Source organism: Cloeon dipterum, chromosome 4, assembly GCF_949628265.1.
Source record: "Cloeon dipterum chromosome 4, ieCloDipt1.1, whole genome shotgun sequence".
NCBI lineage: Eukaryota > Metazoa > Arthropoda > Insecta > Ephemeroptera > Baetidae > Cloeon > Cloeon dipterum.
In genome coordinates this window covers 26,737,422-26,757,616 of record NC_088789.1, presented here as the reverse complement: position 1 = coordinate 26,757,616, position 20,195 = coordinate 26,737,422, and the positions used below count along the sequence as shown (strand labels likewise).

The 20,195-nt window shown below is 39.7% G+C and overlaps 2 protein-coding genes and 1 long non-coding RNA gene across 3 annotated transcripts in view; 2 read left to right on the top strand and 1 right to left on the bottom strand.

Annotated features, from left to right (window-relative positions):
* The window catches only part of LOC135941896 (inactive tyrosine-protein kinase 7-like), a 37,514-nt gene extending 27,137 nt beyond the window's left edge, over positions 1-10,377 (top strand). The window contains exons 3-17 of the mRNA XM_065487665.1: positions 3,631-3,745; positions 4,148-4,308; positions 4,463-4,604; positions 5,448-5,572; positions 5,680-5,976; positions 6,029-6,322; positions 6,491-6,603; positions 6,657-6,813; positions 6,870-7,017; positions 7,082-7,209; positions 7,268-7,459; positions 8,002-8,214; positions 8,272-8,516; positions 8,572-8,847; positions 9,138-10,377. Of these exons, the coding sequence (XP_065343737.1) occupies positions 3,631-3,745; positions 4,148-4,308; positions 4,463-4,604; positions 5,448-5,572; positions 5,680-5,976; positions 6,029-6,322; positions 6,491-6,603; positions 6,657-6,813; positions 6,870-7,017; positions 7,082-7,209; positions 7,268-7,459; positions 8,002-8,214; positions 8,272-8,516; positions 8,572-8,847; positions 9,138-9,452 (2,921 nt within the window). The 3' untranslated portion in view covers positions 9,453-10,377. The remainder of the gene's footprint in view (positions 1-3,630; positions 3,746-4,147; positions 4,309-4,462; positions 4,605-5,447; positions 5,573-5,679; positions 5,977-6,028; positions 6,323-6,490; positions 6,604-6,656; positions 6,814-6,869; positions 7,018-7,081; positions 7,210-7,267; positions 7,460-8,001; positions 8,215-8,271; positions 8,517-8,571; positions 8,848-9,137) is intronic.
* A 2,838-nt stretch (positions 10,378-13,215) lies between these two features.
* On the top strand, positions 13,216-17,415 carry LOC135943531 (G2/mitotic-specific cyclin-B2-like). Its single transcript, XM_065490100.1, has 6 exons — positions 13,216-13,405; positions 14,631-14,821; positions 14,875-15,262; positions 15,791-15,970; positions 16,279-16,824; positions 16,957-17,415. Exons 1-6 carry the CDS (start codon positions 13,370-13,372, stop codon positions 17,047-17,049), a joined length of 1,434 nt encoding a protein of 477 aa, XP_065346172.1. The 5' UTR covers positions 13,216-13,369; the 3' UTR covers positions 17,050-17,415.
* Positions 17,416-17,997: 582 nt separating this feature from the next.
* LOC135944326 (uncharacterized) lies at positions 17,998-19,474 on the bottom strand. Its single transcript, XR_010575311.1, has 3 exons — positions 19,232-19,474; positions 19,048-19,171; positions 17,998-18,435 (listed from the first exon to the last, which is right to left on the bottom strand). It is a non-coding gene; the product is annotated as an uncharacterized LOC135944326 (long non-coding RNA).
* Between the last annotated feature and the right edge of the window lie 721 nt (positions 19,475-20,195).

Here is a 20,195-nt window from a genome sequence, read left to right as displayed (position 1 = left end):
AATTATCAACATCATTTCGTGCAAGATCATTGCTTTCACAAGCCAGAGGGACTGAAGAAGCAAAAAATGTTTAAATTTTTTCAAGAGAAAGTGTCCGTTGTTTATTTATTATCAATTACCAAGGATAACAAACGCTCCCAGGTCTGGAAATAGACTCTTGTGCTAACATTCTTTGAAATCAGAAGGCTCGCCGGCGTGGCGTGCTATCACGTGTGTGAGAGAGAGAGGAAATATGGCCTGCATCAGTTGGTGCACTTCCAATATCTCACTGGGCGTAAAAATTTGTTTGTTCTGCGCGCGGCTGAAAATCAAACACATCCAGTGAGCTACCGCCGCGTTTTATTGCTTTATTACAAAAAACCTTATCGGGCCAAAAACAACAAACAAAATTGTTGGCAGCCGAATGCACATGCGTAACGTCAAAATCGAGAAATTTATTACACTCGCTATCGGTTTTGACGAGCACCAACATCAGCTCGACTTGTAATGTCTCATGTTATCGATAAGAAATATTTATTATTAACCACACTTCTCATCACTAGAAAAATTGTAATCATCATTGAGACCACGTCATTTCCATTCAATTTTTCTAAAAGCTAAACTTGTCTTAATTACACAGTCCCACCCACATTTAAAATCATTTTGTCTGGTTTAATTTAAAAAGTCGCTGAATATTTCAAACGTTCAGCGCTAACCCATTGAGTGCTTTCCCGTCGAGCAGAACCCATTTCCTGGCTGCTCCTCGTGGCGTCGGTCTGCACGACGCACTTTTTTGAACTGCGTGCGTTATACGCGACGAGTGGTGCTGGAGCAGAAGGTTGTTGGCTGGACTTGTGGTTGCACTCGCAGAGCAGATTTCGAGTGAACTGAACTGCCGCGAGCGAAGAACAATAAACACGGTGCCACTTTAATCGCTGCCGCTGCCGCTTTGCATATATTTCATGTTAAAACGACCCTTGAAAAACAGACCGAGTGCGTTTCCAGCCTGAATTCACTCCGGCCCTCTTTTTGAAAACTGGAGCAGCTGAAGGATCGACTTTTGAATTTGTGGAGAGACTCTTATAGAAGTAGGCGGTGCAGAAACTGAAAATTCTGCAAAAAAATCATAATATTTTACCCTACAATTCACCCAAAAAAATGCTGTGTTTTCCAGTTAAACACACACACACATGCCGAACAAAAGTTAATAATTATGGAACAAGAAGTCGCAAAAGCTGCTGGGCGGCGTTAATTGGACGAGTATAAACTTTTTGATAAAGGTTATAATGCCGCTACTGTTTGTGCTTTAGTCGGCAGCCGCGCAAAGGAGGCGAATCTGCTCTCTCTCTCTTGGCCAAATGATATTGGGGGCAGATGGTGTTATCACATTTGACAGCCACAAGCGGTCTGCCTTTGTGCCGCTGCCGTGCCGGCGATACAATATCATTAGAGCCGGTTGGAACACGCAGGATGTTTAGCCCCACGACGGCAGACAGCACACGCTCCGCCACCCTCGAGCTTATGAACCACTCTAGGCAAATACATACTTGCGCTACCCTGCACTGGAAGTGCAAATGCAAACAACTCACGCCTCAAACATTTAAATCAAAATAGGCAGCAATGCGAATAATTCATGGCATTAGAAACTCTACCCCAACATAATCCTAGGGATTGAATTTATGTTTAAATGAACAATATGATCGGAGCAGAGATTTAAGTGCTGTTTAATTGTTAATGCATTCTTAGGCATCCCGCTAGTTTGGATTTAAAAATGAATATTCAATTTTGGAAAATATAATTTCTAAATTTTGGATTTGAGAGAATTTTTTAAAGGAGTCTGGACATGTGGTCTTTTTTTACATCAACACGAGAGATAAGAAAAATTTATTCATTTATTTTTAATTAGACAATCATTTTAGGTAGAATAAATCCTTATTTATTTAAAAAAATTGCCTTCTTTTTACTCTGACTCTAGCAGGTTAAGATTTTGTTTTAATTTTTAGTAGTATTTGATAATTGTTGCCGAAAATTTTAACTAAACTTCCTAATTGGATTTACCTTTGCAAACAGCATTGGCCCATTTACTCCTGTTCTTGAATCAATATCACTCTGGAGGAGTGTAACGTGCAAAGTTTTAATTAACCTGGCACGTTCGAGAAGTGCGATTCCGAAAGTTGCGAAACTTTGCGAGCCAGGAAGAGCCAAGTTTTGCTCAAATATTTGACCGTGTTCGTGCAGTCGAAGAGACAAAGCGGCCGAAATCAGCGGCTAACCCTCTTTGAGCCAGATGGTTCTCCCTTTTTGCGAGAGCGAGTTCACGTGTAGAGAGAGAGAATGGACCGAGAATAAGCTCTTCATGCATAATTTCAGAGCAAACATTAATTTTTACGCCCCGCCCGGGCTTTCGCTCAGTCATTCTTCTTCCGTGCTCTGTGCGCCGGGACAAGTTTTCGCTGGTGGGAAATGGAGCCCACTTCTATTGTGATCACGCGCCGGCCATATTTCTCAATAAGTGCAAAAGGTGTGCACACACAATAATAAGCCGGGCTATTTTCTTATTTATCCAAGGACCTGGCGCGAGTTTTCCCAAAGGAGGCGATTATTATGGACGGGCTCACCAGCAGCCTGTCGGGGCCGCACTGCACTGCACACATACTAATTAATTGAAACCCCTTCTCCAAAAAGCCACCAAAGCCCTCCAAAAGCTCGCGGCATTATCTAATTACCGAACTGCCGCGCTGTCCCTCCAGGGAGGCGAGTCCCAGATGCACTTTCACGTCACCCCACGAGCTTATTGGGCTCTTATTTTCAATTATCTCAGCGAGGGGCAATTGGTTAGCCAGGCGAAATCTATGTACACCCCCAATAAGCCAATCACGATTCGGGAAAACTTTTCAAGGTGCTTGATGTTCATATCCTTACTAAAATCAGTGCCAAATTACCAATTTTATTTCAAGCGTTTCATGATTACGTGAATGAATCACGTCTTGTATTGTTTTATTAAATTTCAGAGGATCTCTCTTAAATTATATCTGGCACAAAGCTATGAAAATTTGATTTTTCTTCATGCGTGAAAAGTGATATTAGTTATCGTATACAAAAGAATTGGTTTCTAAAGAGGTGGTCTACAGAGGAAAATGACTTTTTTCCAAGTAGTGCTGTCCGCAAATCACGTGATTAACATTCATGAGCTCCCGGCCTGCGAAAAGCGGTCACTTTTCAGCTTTTACGAGTTCTCCAGGGGTGCATATGACGCGGAGACTCACTTGATCACGTATATATACATAACGTATTTATGCACATACTAAGCGGCGGCGACCCCGGCACCAACTCGCTCAGCGTTTTACGATTTTCGCCGTAAAAAGCTTTTATTTTCCGGCCTGACTGGCCAGTCGGCGGCTCTCTCTCTCTCTCTCTCTCCCGTATTTTTCTTCCGTCCGACGTGTACATATATGCCTGCCCAAGTGTCGTGCACGTCGGTCGTTAAACAGTCGACTTTTAACGCATGACGCGTGCACTGACCGTTAAATGTTATTATTATATAAATGTCGCTTTTTGCGTTTCTGTCTATCGATTGTGTGCGAATAAAAAACGCCTCTCCGCAGGGTTTTCCACGAAAGGAAAATTCAATTTGTTTTCTTGTGTTAACAGGGCTGTTGGAGGAAGTGTCAGTGGAACAGCAGCCACCAGACATCCCTGGCAGCGAGGATGTTACCCTCCGGTGCAAAACAGACGGCAGCGGAGAGCTGAAAATTGATTGGTACAGGTGAGCATCGTCGATTTGTCAGTCTGTTTTCAAATTCACATCGAAAAAGCTGATCAGACCGCAATTTATTTTAGAGGGAAATTTTGCAAGTTTTTTTAGATTAGAATTGATTTATTTCCATCGATAACTATTGAATGCGGGAATTAGATTTGGAATTATATTCCATAATACTTTTGCACTTCCAATTTACCCCGATTTTTTTTTTAAAATTAGTTCTTCAGTCCCTTTTAAAAGTGAAAATGTCATATTTTGAAAAAAAAGGTACATACATATATAACGCTCCTCATTTTCGAAAAAAAAAATCGGCGGGGTTGTGCAGGGGGAAGCTCCAAATTGAGGAAGCACTGCAAAATGCGATACCTGCTGTGTACATATATCTGTGAACAATTGTTCTTCCTGCAGAAACTCGGAGAAAATAGTGCGTAACGAGCGGCACACAATGAAGGGCAAAAAGCTGCATATTCGCGGAGCAACTGCTGCAGACAATGGAGTGTTCAAGTGCGTCACTCGCAACGAGGCAGGCACTGTTGACAGCACCACCAATTACGCACTCGCCATCCCCGGTGAGTGATATTCTTCTCCAACCCTTTCTCCATGCAAATTCAATCTGGCTGCTGGTGGCCCAAGGCTAAAATAGGAACTGCGCACCGTGCAAATCAAAAAATATCGCTGGAAAAACGCTGCGTGTTTTCATAAAAGTTTGGTTTGTGTTTCAAGGGGACGGATACCCAATCCCAAGAGCTTTTCCAGTCAAGCAGATTGCGAAGAAGGGGGAAAGTGCAAAATTTGACTGCAACTTTGAGAACGCCGAGGACACGCAGTGGTTCTTTGACTCTTCGCCTCTGGTCATGTCAGAGAAGTAAGTGCTTTTTCACTCAAAATTAGTTGCAACTTTACAGAAAGTTATTTTTTTTTTGCTGCCGAGAGCGTTAAATTAAAAATTAAAGCTGCAGTGTTTGATAGCGCCCGCGAGAGTGATGATGGTAGGGTTAAAACCTGCAGCGTCTGAATTTTTCATTCCTAGAAAAAGGCCCTTGTGACTCTTCAATTTGTCGTGTTTTTTTTTACGTTTTTGCCTCTGTCTCTGCAAGCAAGAGAGCGGAAACGCGTAAAGGGTACAAAATGTTGTTCTTCTTGATGCGTTTCCTGTTTAAAGGCAAAGTCATAAGAATTGATAAAGTATATTTCCCACGTGAGCGCACAACACGCTGCTTGGGAACTGATAAATATTTATAAAGCAGACCTGCAGAGGATGCATAATTTAATCTTTTTTAGTCTCCTTTTTTACTGTAAAGTCCCCATCGCATGAACCCAAGAAGCATTTGAACATTTTTTTAGCTTTTAGAAAACATTGTTTTTATTTTGTCTCTCCCCTTTTGAACCCTCTGGCCAAGTTGGCATCGCGCGTAATTTTTGCTCAAATCCGACCCCATGTATAGAACTACGGCACACAATTCCCCCGAGAATTTACGCGCATTCACACTCGTCTCACTTCAAATCAGACGAAAAGCCCTTTCTCATCAAGAGAGATGCCACTCCGCAGAGTCTCCACAGATTTTCTTATTGTAATCTAAATTCTTGGCGTTCTGGCTGCAGGTTGCTTGCGAATAACAAAGATCTAACTCTAGACGCTTGGCACACTCATGAAAATTGCTGCAATGGCACGCACGCTCATTTTAATTTGCTGACAATTATTTTTCAGGCACTCGATCCATCAAAACGGTTCATTGGTGATTCACAAACTGTCCAGTGAGGACGAAGGCATTTACCGTTGTGTCGGAGTGGCTGCCAAAAAAGTCGCCTATTCCGCTGAACTCCAGTTAGCCTGTAAGTGAATTTCTCGGAAAAAAAACATCTCATGCATTATTCATTACAAAATTCAATTAAAACATTAAGCCTTGTTATTTTACATCTCCACGTTTATTTGATTAAAGACCTGGAGTCCCTGAACGACACTGCCTCGCTGGAGCCCCTGCAACCGAACCTGCCAGCCGTGGTTGCTGAAAAATCGGAATTTGAAGTGACTTGTCTGCCGCCAAAAGGTGTCCCGAAGCCCCGCGTTTGGTGGAAAGCGCCCAATGACCACGTGATCAGTGACTCTGGGCCTGTCAGGGTTGACGAGACGCGTTTGATCATCGATTCGGCCAGATTGGAGTATGCGGGAAATTACACATGCGTGGCAGAAAATTTGGCCGGCATCAGCTCATTATCTCTGCCGATATACGTGTCAAGTAATCACACAAGTTACAAAATTAATTTTTGGTTAAATTTATCTGTGTTTAGCTCCCCCAAAATTGATCCAACATCCGAAGAACACCACCGTGGATGAGGATAACCAAGCGAGCCTTTCCTGCTTGTTCAACGCGCCGCCGTACCCGATTACCACGGTGCGCTGGAAGAAAGACAGCGGCAACGGCCACTTCAAATACATGCCTGAAGACCTTTTGGGCAGACACAACAACGGAACTCTGATTTTCACGCAAGTGCAGGTCCCAGACCGGGGCATCTATCAGTGCGAAATCACTGCCAAAGGTTTCAAACCGATTTACTCCAAGAAGGCTAGCCTATACGTTAATGGTAAGTTTTAATGTTGAAAACTTCAAAACGGTGCAATATTTTAATTATCCTAACACTCGGGAAATTAGGTTTTTTCTTCTTTTAAAAAATATAACCTTTCAGGAAGGGTTGTTGATATTTGTATTTTTAAGTGTAAATTCATAATTAAATTTTCGGTATCACCTACAGAAAAATTGAAATTTCATCCTCGGCCTGTGAGCAAAAAGTTTGAGCTTGGATCAATGGCGAAGTTGCACTGCAAGGCGCAGGGAGCGGACAAACCAGTGATCAAATGGATAAAGGTGAATTTAACACTTTAATCGCCTCTACCTCTCTCTAACGACGCCTGTCACAGAACAACCAACGCACATTTGACCTCCCAGAACACATCCAAGATATCAACGGCACCCTTCACTTCAACCAAATTATGCGCACTGATAGAGGAAACTACACCTGCGTTGCCACCAACACTCAAGGGCTAATCAACGCCACCATTGAAGTCGACGTATATGGTAAAAGCAACAAATTGGTATTTTCTTTTCTTATTTTTATAACTGAAATGTTGCAGTTTCTCCCAAATTCATTGACATCCCTAGCAATCCGACCGAAGCAGTCGAAGGCAGCTCTGTAATGTTGCACTGTGTTGTGGAAGGAGACCCTATGCCAAATATCCAGTGGGACAAGGACAATAAACTCAACAATTTTGATACAGAGAGGTACATATATTTGAAATTCCTATATTTTTAGACAGGTCAAACAAATAATGCGTGCTCTTTTCAGGATAACTGTCTTGAAAAATAATACTCTCTTCATAAAAGAAGTGCTGCAAATTGACGAGGCTCGGTACGCCTGCATAGCTGGAAACACTGGCGGATTCAAAAGGGAAGAAGTGCAGCTGATTGTCAGAAGTAAATGAAATTCAGCCAGTTTTAACATGTAATTTATTCATATGGAAACTTAATCCAGGCCGTGACTATTTCCTGAATATGGGAGAAGCTGAGGAAGGAGCCCTGATGACTCGCACGGTGACAATAACTCTCAGTGCAGCCACTGCATACATGCTGCTTGTTGTCGGCTTGATGGTCTGGTGCAGGTACCGAAGGCTAAAACGCAAACAGTCCTACCTGCAAACCGGGGCTACACCTGAAGGCACATTGTGTAAGTTAAACTTTTTTAAAGATTGAAAGTTTGTTAAAAAAGAACTCAAGTATTTTTTTCTGGCTTTTCCTATCTGGAAAGAAAAACATTGCCAATTGTTTTCTTCTTTCCTTGCAACTGTGGTATTTCTGCACCAATTGTGTTGGTTAATCAATGAAATTTGGAATTTAAAATATTTTTAACTGTAATATAATAGATTTTACAATTTAGTTTATAGAATTGATTAAGGTATAGTGAATAAACTGTCTCAGTCGGCAAGGTATTTTTCCATAAATGCAGAAAGTTTGTACAGCTATATTCAAATAACATATTTTCGTACAGCTATTTATTAAAATTCTTTTCAGATATTTTTTGCCATAAATTTTGAGTAAAACAAATTTTTTTCAAATTTTTATTAAGAATTACGCAAAGACGAACTTTTTTCAGAGGCAAATCTTTTGCTCCAAAATCAATTTAATCCTAAAAAAGAGATATTTCAAGGCTTTTATGGCCAGTGGAAATATTTAAGGAAATAATCTGACACTCATCAATATTCTGTGTAGTGACCAAAGCGGAAAATGGAGAGCCAAATGGGGAGAAGACTGAGCTACAAAGCAACCTGTCCAAGCCTTTCAGGGAGCCGCGCCTTGCGGAGTGTGCTGAAGGAGGTTCCCAGTCTCACAGTTCCAACAGCAGCGGTGGTCACAAGAAATCACGATCCAGTTACGACAAACTCAGCTTTCCAAGACAAGACCTGAACAAGATCCTAACCTTAGGTATCTTGCTAATTCATTAATTCGCAAAGCATTTTACTCAAAATCATTTTTCACCAGGTCACGGACAGTTTGGCGAGGTGTTTGTCGCCAAAGCAAAAGGAATGAAGGGCAGTGGCGGCGCAGATGATGAAGGGGTGGTTGTGATGGTCAAGGCTCTGCAGACCCGGGACGAGCACGCCCTGCAGGAGTTCAAAAGAGAGATGGACATGTACCACAAGCTGAGACACGAGCACATTGCGAGGCTACTTGGTCTGTGCCGTGACACGGATCCACACTATGTCATCTCAGAATACACTGATTGGGTAGGTGCTTGGGTCAATTTCGAAACATTGAATTTATTGTTTTAATTTCTTCCAGGGTGATCTGAAACAGCTTCTTCTGGCGACGACTGCGGCCACCTCTGGAAGCAAACGGGACGTGAAAGGCCTGCCTCCGCCGCTGACCATGGCCCAGCTGGTGCAGTTGGCATTACAGATTTTGCGGGGAATGGACCACTTGGCCAGCCAGCGGCTGACACACAAGGACCTGGCAGCCAGGAACATTCTCATCACCTCCACTCACACGGTGAAAATCGCTTCCATCGGCCTGTGCAAGGACACTTACAGCCATGAGTACATCAAACATCACGATATTGTAAGTAACATGTTTCAGAAAAGAGTTTTCCTCATTACAAAACCTTGGCTTGATTTTTTGGGTGTGCCAATTTTGCAATGCGCTAAAATTCAGTGGGTTTATCCGGAAAAATGCAGGTTTTGGCAAACCCTGGACGTAAGACACAAGTTGGTTTATTTCCTCAAAAAAAAAATTAATATTAAAATACAGCAAATTTACATTTAGGGGAAATTAGATGTGGAAAAAATAGAGAGTAGAATTTTGACTGGGTGAGACTAGCCATTTGAAACTAACTTTAAATAATTCCTCAGTTGAAACCTGTGCGGTGGATGCCCTACGAGGCAGTCTTCGAAGACGACTTCTCCACCAAAAGCGACGTGTGGTCGTTCGCAGTCCTCTTCTGGGAGATGGTGCACGCCGGCGAGACGCCTCAGGCAAAACACCCTGACGAGGCCGTGGTCAGTCTGCTGAACAAACGGGAGCTGCAGTGGCGACCCCCGAAGGCGGCCCCCGAACCCCTCCAAGTAATCCTCAGGGCGTGCTGGTCAGACAGCCCCAGAGACCGTCCCTCGTTTGCAGAACTCGTACACGCCTTTGAGGCTGTTTGTGTTGACAGTCAGATCTAGTTCTCTCCGGTGTTTGTATAATTTAATTGTGCACACGTTAGGCTGATTAATGTTAACACACATGCGACTCCGGCGGATTGATTGTGTTGTATTCCTGAATATTGCATTCTTACCTAGAGAGAAAAGGGAGTGATTGCAAATTTACCCCCTTTTGGTATTAACTATATTCACTCTGTCTCAAGTGACTTCCATATTGGAAATGTCCCAGACTTTTGGCCTTTTGTGATCTCATCCATTATATTATATATTACTAATCGTTAAAGTGCAGCTATAATAATATACTGTTTAAGACTCGTCTTCAAAATTAAAATCTTTAAATAGAGATGAAAAATCTAGATATATAAATGTGCTTATCTGGGCATGCCATCCCATTTTCATAACTCTTACAAATTGAGGCACTTAACTGTTATATAAAAATTAACATTTGGAAAGTTTATTCCCGCCTTGATCAATGACTTAAATTGTCAATTATCTTTGCATTTCACTTCATCATACTGCATCAATCTTGATTTTCGTTTTCTTGGGACCATGCATTTACATTTTCTATAAAATTATCGAAAAATGACTGAATTGTGTGCTACTATTATTTTTGGAACGAATGCCGAATTAGTTTTCTAGTTAAAAATGTGCGCTGAAAACAGTTTTAATGTTTGTGATAACATTGTCCCTGTAAATATCGATTGATTATCTTAAATCTGCATTTATGCAGACACGCAGTTTCTTTGTAACGAATTTGAATCACTTTTTTGTGGCAGTATTTCTTGATAACCGCAGCCGATACTTCAGTATTCAAATGAACTATGTGAGTGAAATTAAATCATGCGTAGTGAATCCATTGAATCCTTTTATATTTTTATACACATTGAACTGCCCAAGCATAAAAAGTTGATTTTATCTAGTCAGAATTTCCAACACATTTGAACCTGTATTAAATAACGATGATGTATATTGCAAGCTTGAATAGTAGTTATTATATTTTAAGCCGGTGTAATAGTAAGTTGAATAGTTTTGTACTGCTTTAGCATAACGTAATATGAAGTCGTGTGCACATCAATGTGTTTCAAAGGTTTACATTGTGCGCGATCAGTCACAATTTTTGAAGCAAAGTCCATTAACATTTTTCTTGATGAGTTATTCAGGATCTTGTTTAATTTTAAGTCCTCAAAATTGCATTAGGATAATATCATTTATGCTGAAGAAGTTAACTGTAGATTTAAACGATTCATGTGACGATAATACATACTATGGAAAATAACTGAAAATACCCTGTAACGAATAAAGTACCCTAATAAAACCAATCAAAAGAATAAGCAGGAAAGTTTTTTATTATAACCTATAAAAAATGGAAAGAAACAATTTGCATATTTTAGCTTTAAATCAAATGAACATAACGGCGAGTTATAGAAATCTCCGCCGCGTAATTTAAGGCGACGGCTGATTGAGAACATTTTGCCTGCGGCGGCATGCGCGGCTGACTAAATTGCAACATTTCAGTTGAAGACATCTCCAAAAAAGTATTTTTCATTTCTTAAGTATATTTTAGATTAAAAAATGTTGGCCTAATTGTAAGTGTGTGTAAACTATTTTCAGACTATAGTCAAAAAATTTTCAGAATGGTGAAACTTGTATAGTTTGCGAGAAACAAAGCGTCAAATGTTGAGAAAGGGTGTTTTTTAGATCAAGAAAACAATTTGATTGGGAACAAACAAGACCATCAGAATAGGTGAGAAATCATACCCTGGCGTAGGGCAAAGCCCTCAAGCGATCACTATTATAAAATTTACTATTTGTATAGCCACTTTAAAAACGCCTGACATGGGCTCTGTATTGGTTTAATCTGCAAAAGGTCTGCACACTGCTACTGTTGGTACGGTCAAGTTAAGAGCTTTAAAAAAAATGTTTAATTTATTCATCCCCCGAGATTCTTTCAAGTGTTCAAGATCAGGAACGAGATTATGGGCACCCTGAAAGCGTCTTATGGGTCAAATAGCACATATTCTGAAAATTATCGACCATCTTTTAAAATTTAAGAAAGCCTGTTTTAGGATGTTTTCTCTTCGGTTTTGATTTCCTTGTTATTAATTAAATTACCCTGAGATTTAGGTGCACAAAGTTTTTTATTGCATCGCGTCTCGATAAAAAACTTTGTGCACCCAAATCTCGGATTGTAGTGGTCCCACTTACAAAAAATAAGCACCGTTTTACTCGTCTTTGAGTGAACTAAGTAAATGAATTGGTTTGAAGAAGACAATTTCTCGTCAACGTCGTGCTAAGGTGTTCAAACGGACGAAAAAATGCTTAATTTACCGTTATTGAGGGGGTTAAAAGGGGGTTGGGGGTTGGTGGGTTTTGTACCAATTTAGTGCACTTGGGGACGTCGAGACGAGTCTAACGCTATGCGGTTTTTTTAAAATCGGATGATTAGAAGTCGAGATTTAGTCGATCATCGTTATTTACCAACCTCGAAAAACTAGTGTTTTCGAAATTTTCATTTTTTTATTAAAACATTTTTGATAACACCGTTCCTAATTCTAACGCTTTAAACTTAATTTTTTATGCTCTACAATTTGGCTATGAAAAAATAAAAAAAAATTCAATATCTTCATTTTCTAATTTGAGTTTAAAATAAAAAAATCAATTTTTATGACCTTGACCTTTGACCTACAACTTTGAGGTCAACATAAAAGTTGTTTGCCTTGTTGAGACGAGTAAACCAGTTTTCAAATTTTTATTCTAGTACCACCCTGAGCAAAGTTACGAAGTACTCAAAATTCCCAGATTTTGACCTTTGAACGCCCGTAAAACCCGCAAAAATTGGAAAGTCGGAGTTTTCTCTACTGTTTTGTCGGTCAATTAGGGCAAAGTTTTGGCAAAAAACTTTCGTCATAATCCATCGACTTGGACAACAATGTGTTGCTTTCAGAGATTTTTGCTCAAATAGAATATATCAAAATCCTTCGCAGTAATATTTTTTCCATTAAACTATAAACAATAAGTGATATTATCAATATAAAAATGCACGAGGAGCATATTTTCTCTGAAAAATCCAACATAATAAGTGATTTAAATGTAATAGCGTATACACTTGACCCAAAAACCTCTAATTTATTAGTAAATGGAAGATTTTCTAGTAATAAATGACAGTCACATTATGAAAATGAAGGTTTAAAATAACAAAATCTTGAAGGAATACCATGGATAAACATAATGTAACTTGGCTATTAAGTTTTTATTACCTCTTGTAAAATTTGGAATACCTTTGATCGGACAATTTTACCGTTGGCGAAAAAGTCCGTCGGACTTTTGCTACAAAGTGGCAAGTTGGAGATCGGACTTTTTTTCCGCGGCACGAACGATATATATATATATATATATATATATATCGATTTTTATCGTCTGAAAAACATCGATGGTAAAAATAGTCCTAGATGTTGGGGCGGATCACGGCAACGCAACCTTGAGAAAAAATGGCAACGCTGGGCATAAGGCTTGCATTGCACAGCGTTTCAAGGTCGAGCTAAAAAACGGTGCCGTGATCCGCCCCGGGGGCGGATCACGGCAACGCAACCTTGAGAAAAAATGGCAACGCTGGGCATTAGGTAAGCATTGTACAGCGTTTCAAGGTCGAGCTAAAAAACGGTGCCGTGATCCGCCCCATTGAGAAAAAATACCTATCGAAATATCGATATTTTCACCGAAAAATATCGATAGTTCAAACTATCGATAGGAAAATTCCCATCACTACTCATCCGGCATCCGCCAGCAGCAGCAGACACATCAACTAGAGCAGCAGCGGAGCAGCGATTTGATAAATCACAGGAACCTGTCCGTTTCGTTGTGTCAGACTGTTTGAGACTTGCTAAAACCATCCTTTATCTAACGTATTAGTGAGAAGAAGTTGAGAATCCGGTTCGATAATGGCAGGCGTTCGAACGACTCGTTGCACTGCTCAGGTATGTCTGTCAATGTACTGTATAACATAAAATTCACAAATCATGATTAAAAGTTACATCTTAAGAGCTGTCGTAGTTGAAATTAAAATTCAAATAAGACGGCTCGCAATCCCCGAAATTCTCGAGGTTTTAGGGTTTTAACGGTCGCGTCCCCCGAATGGTGGAGGAATGTCTTCTAAAAATTCCACGGTTTACTGATGGAATTAACAAAAGGGAACCCTAGATATGAATCGGAATACTCGCCGCCAAATTTTAGTATAAAGTTCAGTAAGAAACGAGCACCAATTAAAATTCTTCTATCTAGCATAGTTTACGAATAACAGAGCTGCAAAGATTTTCCAATTGTCCACGTGGAAAAACAAAATATTAGTAAAAGTGCCCGAAATTGGCAAAATGCACATTTTTGAAATCGGCATGAAGTGCAGATTCCAAAAATGTTTGATTTTTTTTTTAAATCCGAGCATTTTTCAAAAAGTTATGGTAGTTTGAAAATTTAAAAAAAAACATACTATTTAAAAATGGTGTTACTTTTAGAAAAATGCTCGGATTTTATAAAACCAAACATTTTTTGAATCTGCACTTCATGCCGATTTCAAAAATGTGCATTTTGCCAATTTCGGGCACTTTTACTAATATTTTGTTTTTCCACGTGGACAATTGGAAAATCTTTGCAGCTCTGTTATTCGTAAACTATGCTAGATAGCAGAATTTTAATTGGTGCTCGTTTCTTACTGAACTTATAATACTAACAATTTACCAGTTGCATAAACCCTAAGTGCTTGAAGCCGCCAACAGATGGCGCCACCGTAGACTTTCGATGTTAAGGCACTTCCGCTGCGATTTCAGAATCAATCTAGCTATATTGCATTCTTCAATTAATTTGCTTTTTTTTTGACGTGCTGAAAACCAAAATCGGTTCAGCCATTCGCCGTAGAAACGTTGGAAAATATTTTTTTATTTCAAAAAATAGCTTTTCATGATTCTACGGCGATTGGCTGAACCGATTGTGGTTTTCAGAACGTCAAAAAAAGCAAATTAATTGAAGAATGCACAGTAGCTGGATTGAGTCTGAAATCGCAGCGGAAGTGCCTTAAAATCGAAAGTCTACTGTGGCGCCATCTGTTGGCGGCATCGAGCACTTAGGGTTGGCGGCGAATATTCCGATTTGCTGGGTGGAACATATCCAGGGTTCCCTTGTAAATATATTAAGGATCTACAATTTCAGGCCATCAATAGGAAGAATGCAGAAAATGCTTTTCCCAAGAATGTGCTGGATGTGTTGGAGCGAAAAGCGGCGCCAGTTCGTCGCGTGAGAAGCACCCTTGGCGTAATCGGCAACAGACAGACCGCTCAATTGGTCACCGTTGGCAAACAGGACAATGCCAGGAAAGAAAAGCACGTTTTGACCAAGCCTAAGTATGAAATTCACTAACCACTTTTTATTTTTTGTAATTTGAAATTTCGCACAGGCTGAATGTGCCAACTACCAGACTGACCGGCAAGCCAGCGAGGCAGAAGACCAATGTGCGGAACAAGCAAGTTTCGCCGATCGCCAGCATGACAAAGCCCGGTGTTGTTCGCCGTATCGCCAACATCGTATCAGCCCCGAATGCTCAGCATGGAAAGCCCAAGGTATCAGTGAAACGGGTAGTTAGACCCAAACCACCTGCACCCGTTGCTGCCAAACCCAAAGAGCAATTGGACAAGGTTGAGGCACAGGCCAGTAAGCCGGACCTGTCCAACTTCTCGCAGGAGGGGATAGCCAATCTCGAGATTTCGGACAAGACTAACCTCAAAGACGCCAAAAATGTGGTCCGCTATATGAAGGCCATATACTCGTACATGAGTCAAATTGAGGTTTGTTAATTTTGGGTGCTTATCAAGGTCAAAATTGTCAATCAAGCAGATTTTAAGTTGGGGGCTGGACCAATTTTTTTAAGGAAAATTTTTGAAATCAATTTTGCTCAGTCGGCTTTCATTGACAAGACAAATAATAATGGTTGGCCGATTTTACGTGTAATATACTTGGAGATATTATCACCTTGGGGGTCACTTCACTACTTTAGGCGCCAATTTTGTATTGTAAGTTTTTGAGGACATAGGAGGGAATCTAGAATGGATCTCAAGTAGAAAAATTTGTAAAAATTCCGGATTTTGTCACAAATTAAAAATAGTTTCGTCAAGGAGAGTGTCTGCATAATAAAGTTTATCGTGATTGGATATAAGCAACAGTGCAAAATCTCCTAACGTCATGAGGGAAATTGTTACTGATTGTAGAAAATCTGCACAAAATTATTTTTGACAATTTTGTCCTTTACGTCAACAAGGTCAAAAAACTGTTGTTAGTGCCAGGCCATTAATATTGACGATTGTTTTTTTTTTCAGAACTTATCTTGTTTCCAAGTTGTATACGGCATCCCAGAAGCATACGTCAAGCGATGCAAAATCATGACGAATGAAATGCGTTCGACCGTTGTTGACTGGCTTGTCGGTGTCCACCGCGAGTTCATGCTGCTGTCCGAGACCTTGTACCTTGCAGTTTACATCTTTGACAAATACATGGCGGTGAGGAGCTACTTATTTACTTTTTTGTGTAAAATGAGTCATTTGGTTGATGATGTCATGCACCAAGTGATTTTTATTTAATATTGGTTTTAATAATTGATAGATAATTCCTATATAATGGCTCTTTCAGAATGATTTTAAAAAAGTTATGCATTAATTTTAAAAATTTTTGTAAAGGATTATAGAAAATACTCTGGCAAAATTCTAAAAAATGATTCAGATCATTTTTTATTTTAAAAAAAACCTTAAATAAATTATTTAGTGCTTCGGAAGAAATTTATTTTTTAAACCGTTCAATAAATTTGCAGACCGCCCTGGCAACTCCCAAGGCGCATCTGCAACTGGTTGGTGTAACGAGCCTGCTGATCGCGTCCAAATTCAAGGAGATCATGTGTCCGACCACTGTTGGCGACTGCATCTACATCACCGACTACACTTACACTACGGAGCAGGTCGTGGAGATGGAGGCCAAAATTTTGGCCCGCTTATCTTTTAACATCGGGCGCCCGCTGCCGCTGCAGTTCCTTCGGTGCTTCAGCACGGTGGCCGACGCCACGTTCGAGACCCACTGCACGGCCAATTACTTCATGGAACTGCAGCTGGTGCGCCATGAGATGTGCCACGTGCGACCCTCGCTGCAGGCCGCCGCTGCCATGTGCCTATCGTTGTTCGTCAACTTGGACCAAGATGTGTACGACGAGCACAAGCAGGCTGACCAAAGCTCCAGCGACATCCTCAAGCGCCTCTGGAGCCCCACGCTGCACTACTTCTCAGCTTATTCCTTTGCCGTGGTTGAGGAGGCCGTCAAGCAACTCGCGCGCGTCGTCCTCAAGGGACACTCGTCCAATTTGCAGGTTCGTCTTGATTTCTTTCGGTCGCAAAATTGCCGCTCTCTTTGTCCAGCGACCGAGGGCAAGTCAGTGGCCGAGACCAAAAGAGTCTTAGAAATTATTTTGTCATCTCTTATTTAAAATCTTTTATTTCAGTACCTGCGTAAGAAGTACTCTTCCAAGAACCTGTGTGAGACAATCAACTTTATTGAAGGACGTCTGGACAGAATTGAATCTATCAGGGAATGATGCTACTCTGAGAAAGATTGTCATTTAAATTTACTGATTACGTGTTGACTAACGAACAGATCTACAAGCGCCAGAATTTTGTACACATACAGTTTTTAATCCTTTTACTATGTCGATTTTTAAGTATGCGATGTTTACTACATTGAGAGTCAGATGCCAGAGTTCAGCGTCCATGTTCATTTCGTTTCACTGTTAACCGTGCTTTTGCACATTAATTAAGTATACAAATATTAGTCTGATGAAGCTGCTTATGTATTTTTTTAACTGTACAACATGATCCTTATTACTTAATCTGTATGTGTGTTAAATGTTTGCGGGGAAATTCGCAACCATTCCTCTGTAACTAACCTCAAATATTATTCCTATATATGAAAGTGAAGAAAATGTTGAAACATTACACCGGTTATACGTAGATCATATTTGCCTCAATTATACCGATTATAATAATTTTTACTTATTTTTAAAAATCCCATTATTTTTTCATTCATAATGTGAATTTTTTATTATCAATAAAATTTCACGTTTTTCTAAAAAATGCGCATAATTGCAGAAAACCCCTAAAAAATTGTTTTTCAATGCAGTAAGTTTTCCGAAAAAATGCGGATCTATGCAAACGCTGCACTGGTTTCACCAAGAGAGAGTAGAAAACCTTAACTACTCTCATCGTAATTTTCCAAAACATAATTTTATTTTGGCACCAAATATACAACTTTTTTGGGGTTAAATTCGGAAAAATGCGGATAAATCCAAAACTAGTGTTTTCCAGCTGCATATTGTCCCTGTCCCGAATTACAAAAATCGTCCTGTCCCTCAGGGACGGGACGGGAATCCCGTAATCCCTCTCCCTGCGTGGATAATGGTTAATATAGTATGTGCCATTGAGCACAAAGGTTTCGTTTGCGTTTATTTATGTGGGTCATATTATTAACATAAAGTTTGAGTACAATAAAATATAATAAGATACAATAAATTATCAGGTCAAACATAGCAAGGAAGGGCAAACAGTGTTAGCGAAAAATTGCTTAAACGATCCATCTCACTGGGGATATCACGCCGCACTGAGTCGCAAAATACTTTGTATATCACTGATCACGTTCACTGCATACTTGCCAGAGGTGCTTCTTATAGAGGGAGGGAAATTCAGCAACGGTGCAGTCCTTAAGCTCAGGTGGTAGGTCGTTCCACTCTATAGGAAAATGCACGCCGGTCGAAAACACAGCGCGCTTTTGCGGCGGCTGTAGACGCTGGTGCCGGTGGCTCGCGTCGCCTCGCAGCTGCCTCCTTAGGGTGATGCGCGCACGGTTTTTGAAGTCGATGGCACCGACCTTCCCTCGCACCTTTTGAAGAAATGCATATTGATGGCCATGATGTTCGTCTCTTGCGGCACTGCAATCAGATAAGTCCATCGACTGCAATTTAGTTCGTTTATATTAATATGTATTGAAATGTAGGTGACTCTAACAATTATCAAAAAAGGCTTTCAAATCGCGAAATTGACCAAAATTTTTAATTGTACGTGAATAAATATTGAAACGCAGAAGACACTTAACAAAACAATTAAAAAAAATGTTTACTGATGTTTACAATCTATCTATACTGTGCATTCTTCACTACTTAATGCTTTCTTGTGACGTGCTGAAAACCAAAATCGGTCTAGCCAATTGCCGTAGAGTTGTGAAAAAACCTGAAAAACTATTTTTTGAATAAAAAAATCTTTTCTGATGTTTCTACGGCGATTGGCTGAACCGATTTTTGTTTTCGGCACGTCAAAAGGAAGAAAATTAAGTGAGGAATAGGAATGCACAGAGCTAGATTGAGTCTGAAATCGCTGCGGAAGTGCCTTAAAACTGAATTTTTAAGAAATCTGTTGGCGGCTTCGAACACTAAGGGTTTATGTAACTGGTCAATTGCTTTCGGTAGACTGACACATTAATCGGTTTTTACTGGCTTTGATTTTGCGTTCAGATTTGGAAAACATGATTTTGTGGAATCACTCACTTGTGCTATTTAGTTCAATCGCTTTTGCTTCCATATGTACACATGCAGCAGCCACAGGCACAGGTGTGTTGATAGGGTTGATATAGGAACAAACACGAAACACGAACTCGTCTCTAGGTGAGATCTGCAGATTAAATTATTGAAATTTGAGTTTTACAAAATGGAAAATGACTATAGAACGTACTTGACGCAGCGAGCCTGTTTCTGACGATTGCATAGATACCCCAGGCAACAAAGACGGCAGCAACCGCACCAAGAAATAACCGTAAAACTTTGTATCGCGTTGGCGTCTTACTGAATTCTTCGACAAATAACTTTTTTATCATGCCCATACTATTCAGCCAATGCACACCAAGTCACAAAGACGACAAGACGTGACAATAAGGTGGACAGTTCAAATACTGAGGCAAAAGTAAAATGAAAGCAATTAATATGAGTTCTCTCTATGGTTGTCATACCCGCATAAAAAAATATAACCCAGGAATATCCTGATTAATCCTAGATTAATCTAAATTTATCTGAAAAAATTAATCCAAAAAAATGTTCCAGGATTAATCCTGGATTAATCAAGATTAACCTAAGATAGTTTAAGATCAATCTAGAGATCAATCTACAGGAAATATCCTCTGATTATTCTTTGGATCTATCTAAGATTAATCCAAAAAATTAATTTCTGGAATGTTTCTGGAATGAATCCTGATTAACCTTAAAATGTTCTAAAGTCAATCTAGAGATTAATCTACAAGAATATCCCTAGAATAATCCCAAAGGGGAAATTTGAATAAAGTTAAATAGAATATCCCCAGATTATTCCATGGATCATTCTGAGATTAATTCAAAATATTTTTTTAATGTTCCTAGAATATTCTTTAAAAAACCCTAAAAGAGAAGAACTTAGATATTTTTCTTACAATTAAAAACACAAAATTAAATATGAAACATAATTTAATCAAGAAAATTAACTGCCATACTGTTAAATATTTTGAAATCGTTATCACAAAAAATTTTTCTCGCAAATATTTTTTTAATTAATGCGATGGATTAAATTTTTATATTAAAACCAAATTTTTCATTATCTTAACAAAAAATTATGATGCCTTTATTTTTCAAAGAATCTGCCCAGATTAAAAAGGGTAAAAATCATAAAT

Bases quoted from the DNA above. Each gene is read 5' to 3' on its own strand.
- LOC135943531 (XM_065490100.1), top strand. From the start codon at position 13,370: ATGGCAGGCGTTCGAACGACTCGTTGCACTGCTCAG. The intron at 15,971-16,278 runs GTGAGGAGCTAC...ATAAATTTGCAG, and splicing joins TCTTTGACAAATACATGGCG to ACCGCCCTGGCAACTCCCAA. The intron at 16,825-16,956 runs GTTCGTCTTGAT...CTTTTATTTCAG, and splicing joins GACACTCGTCCAATTTGCAG to TACCTGCGTAAGAAGTACTC.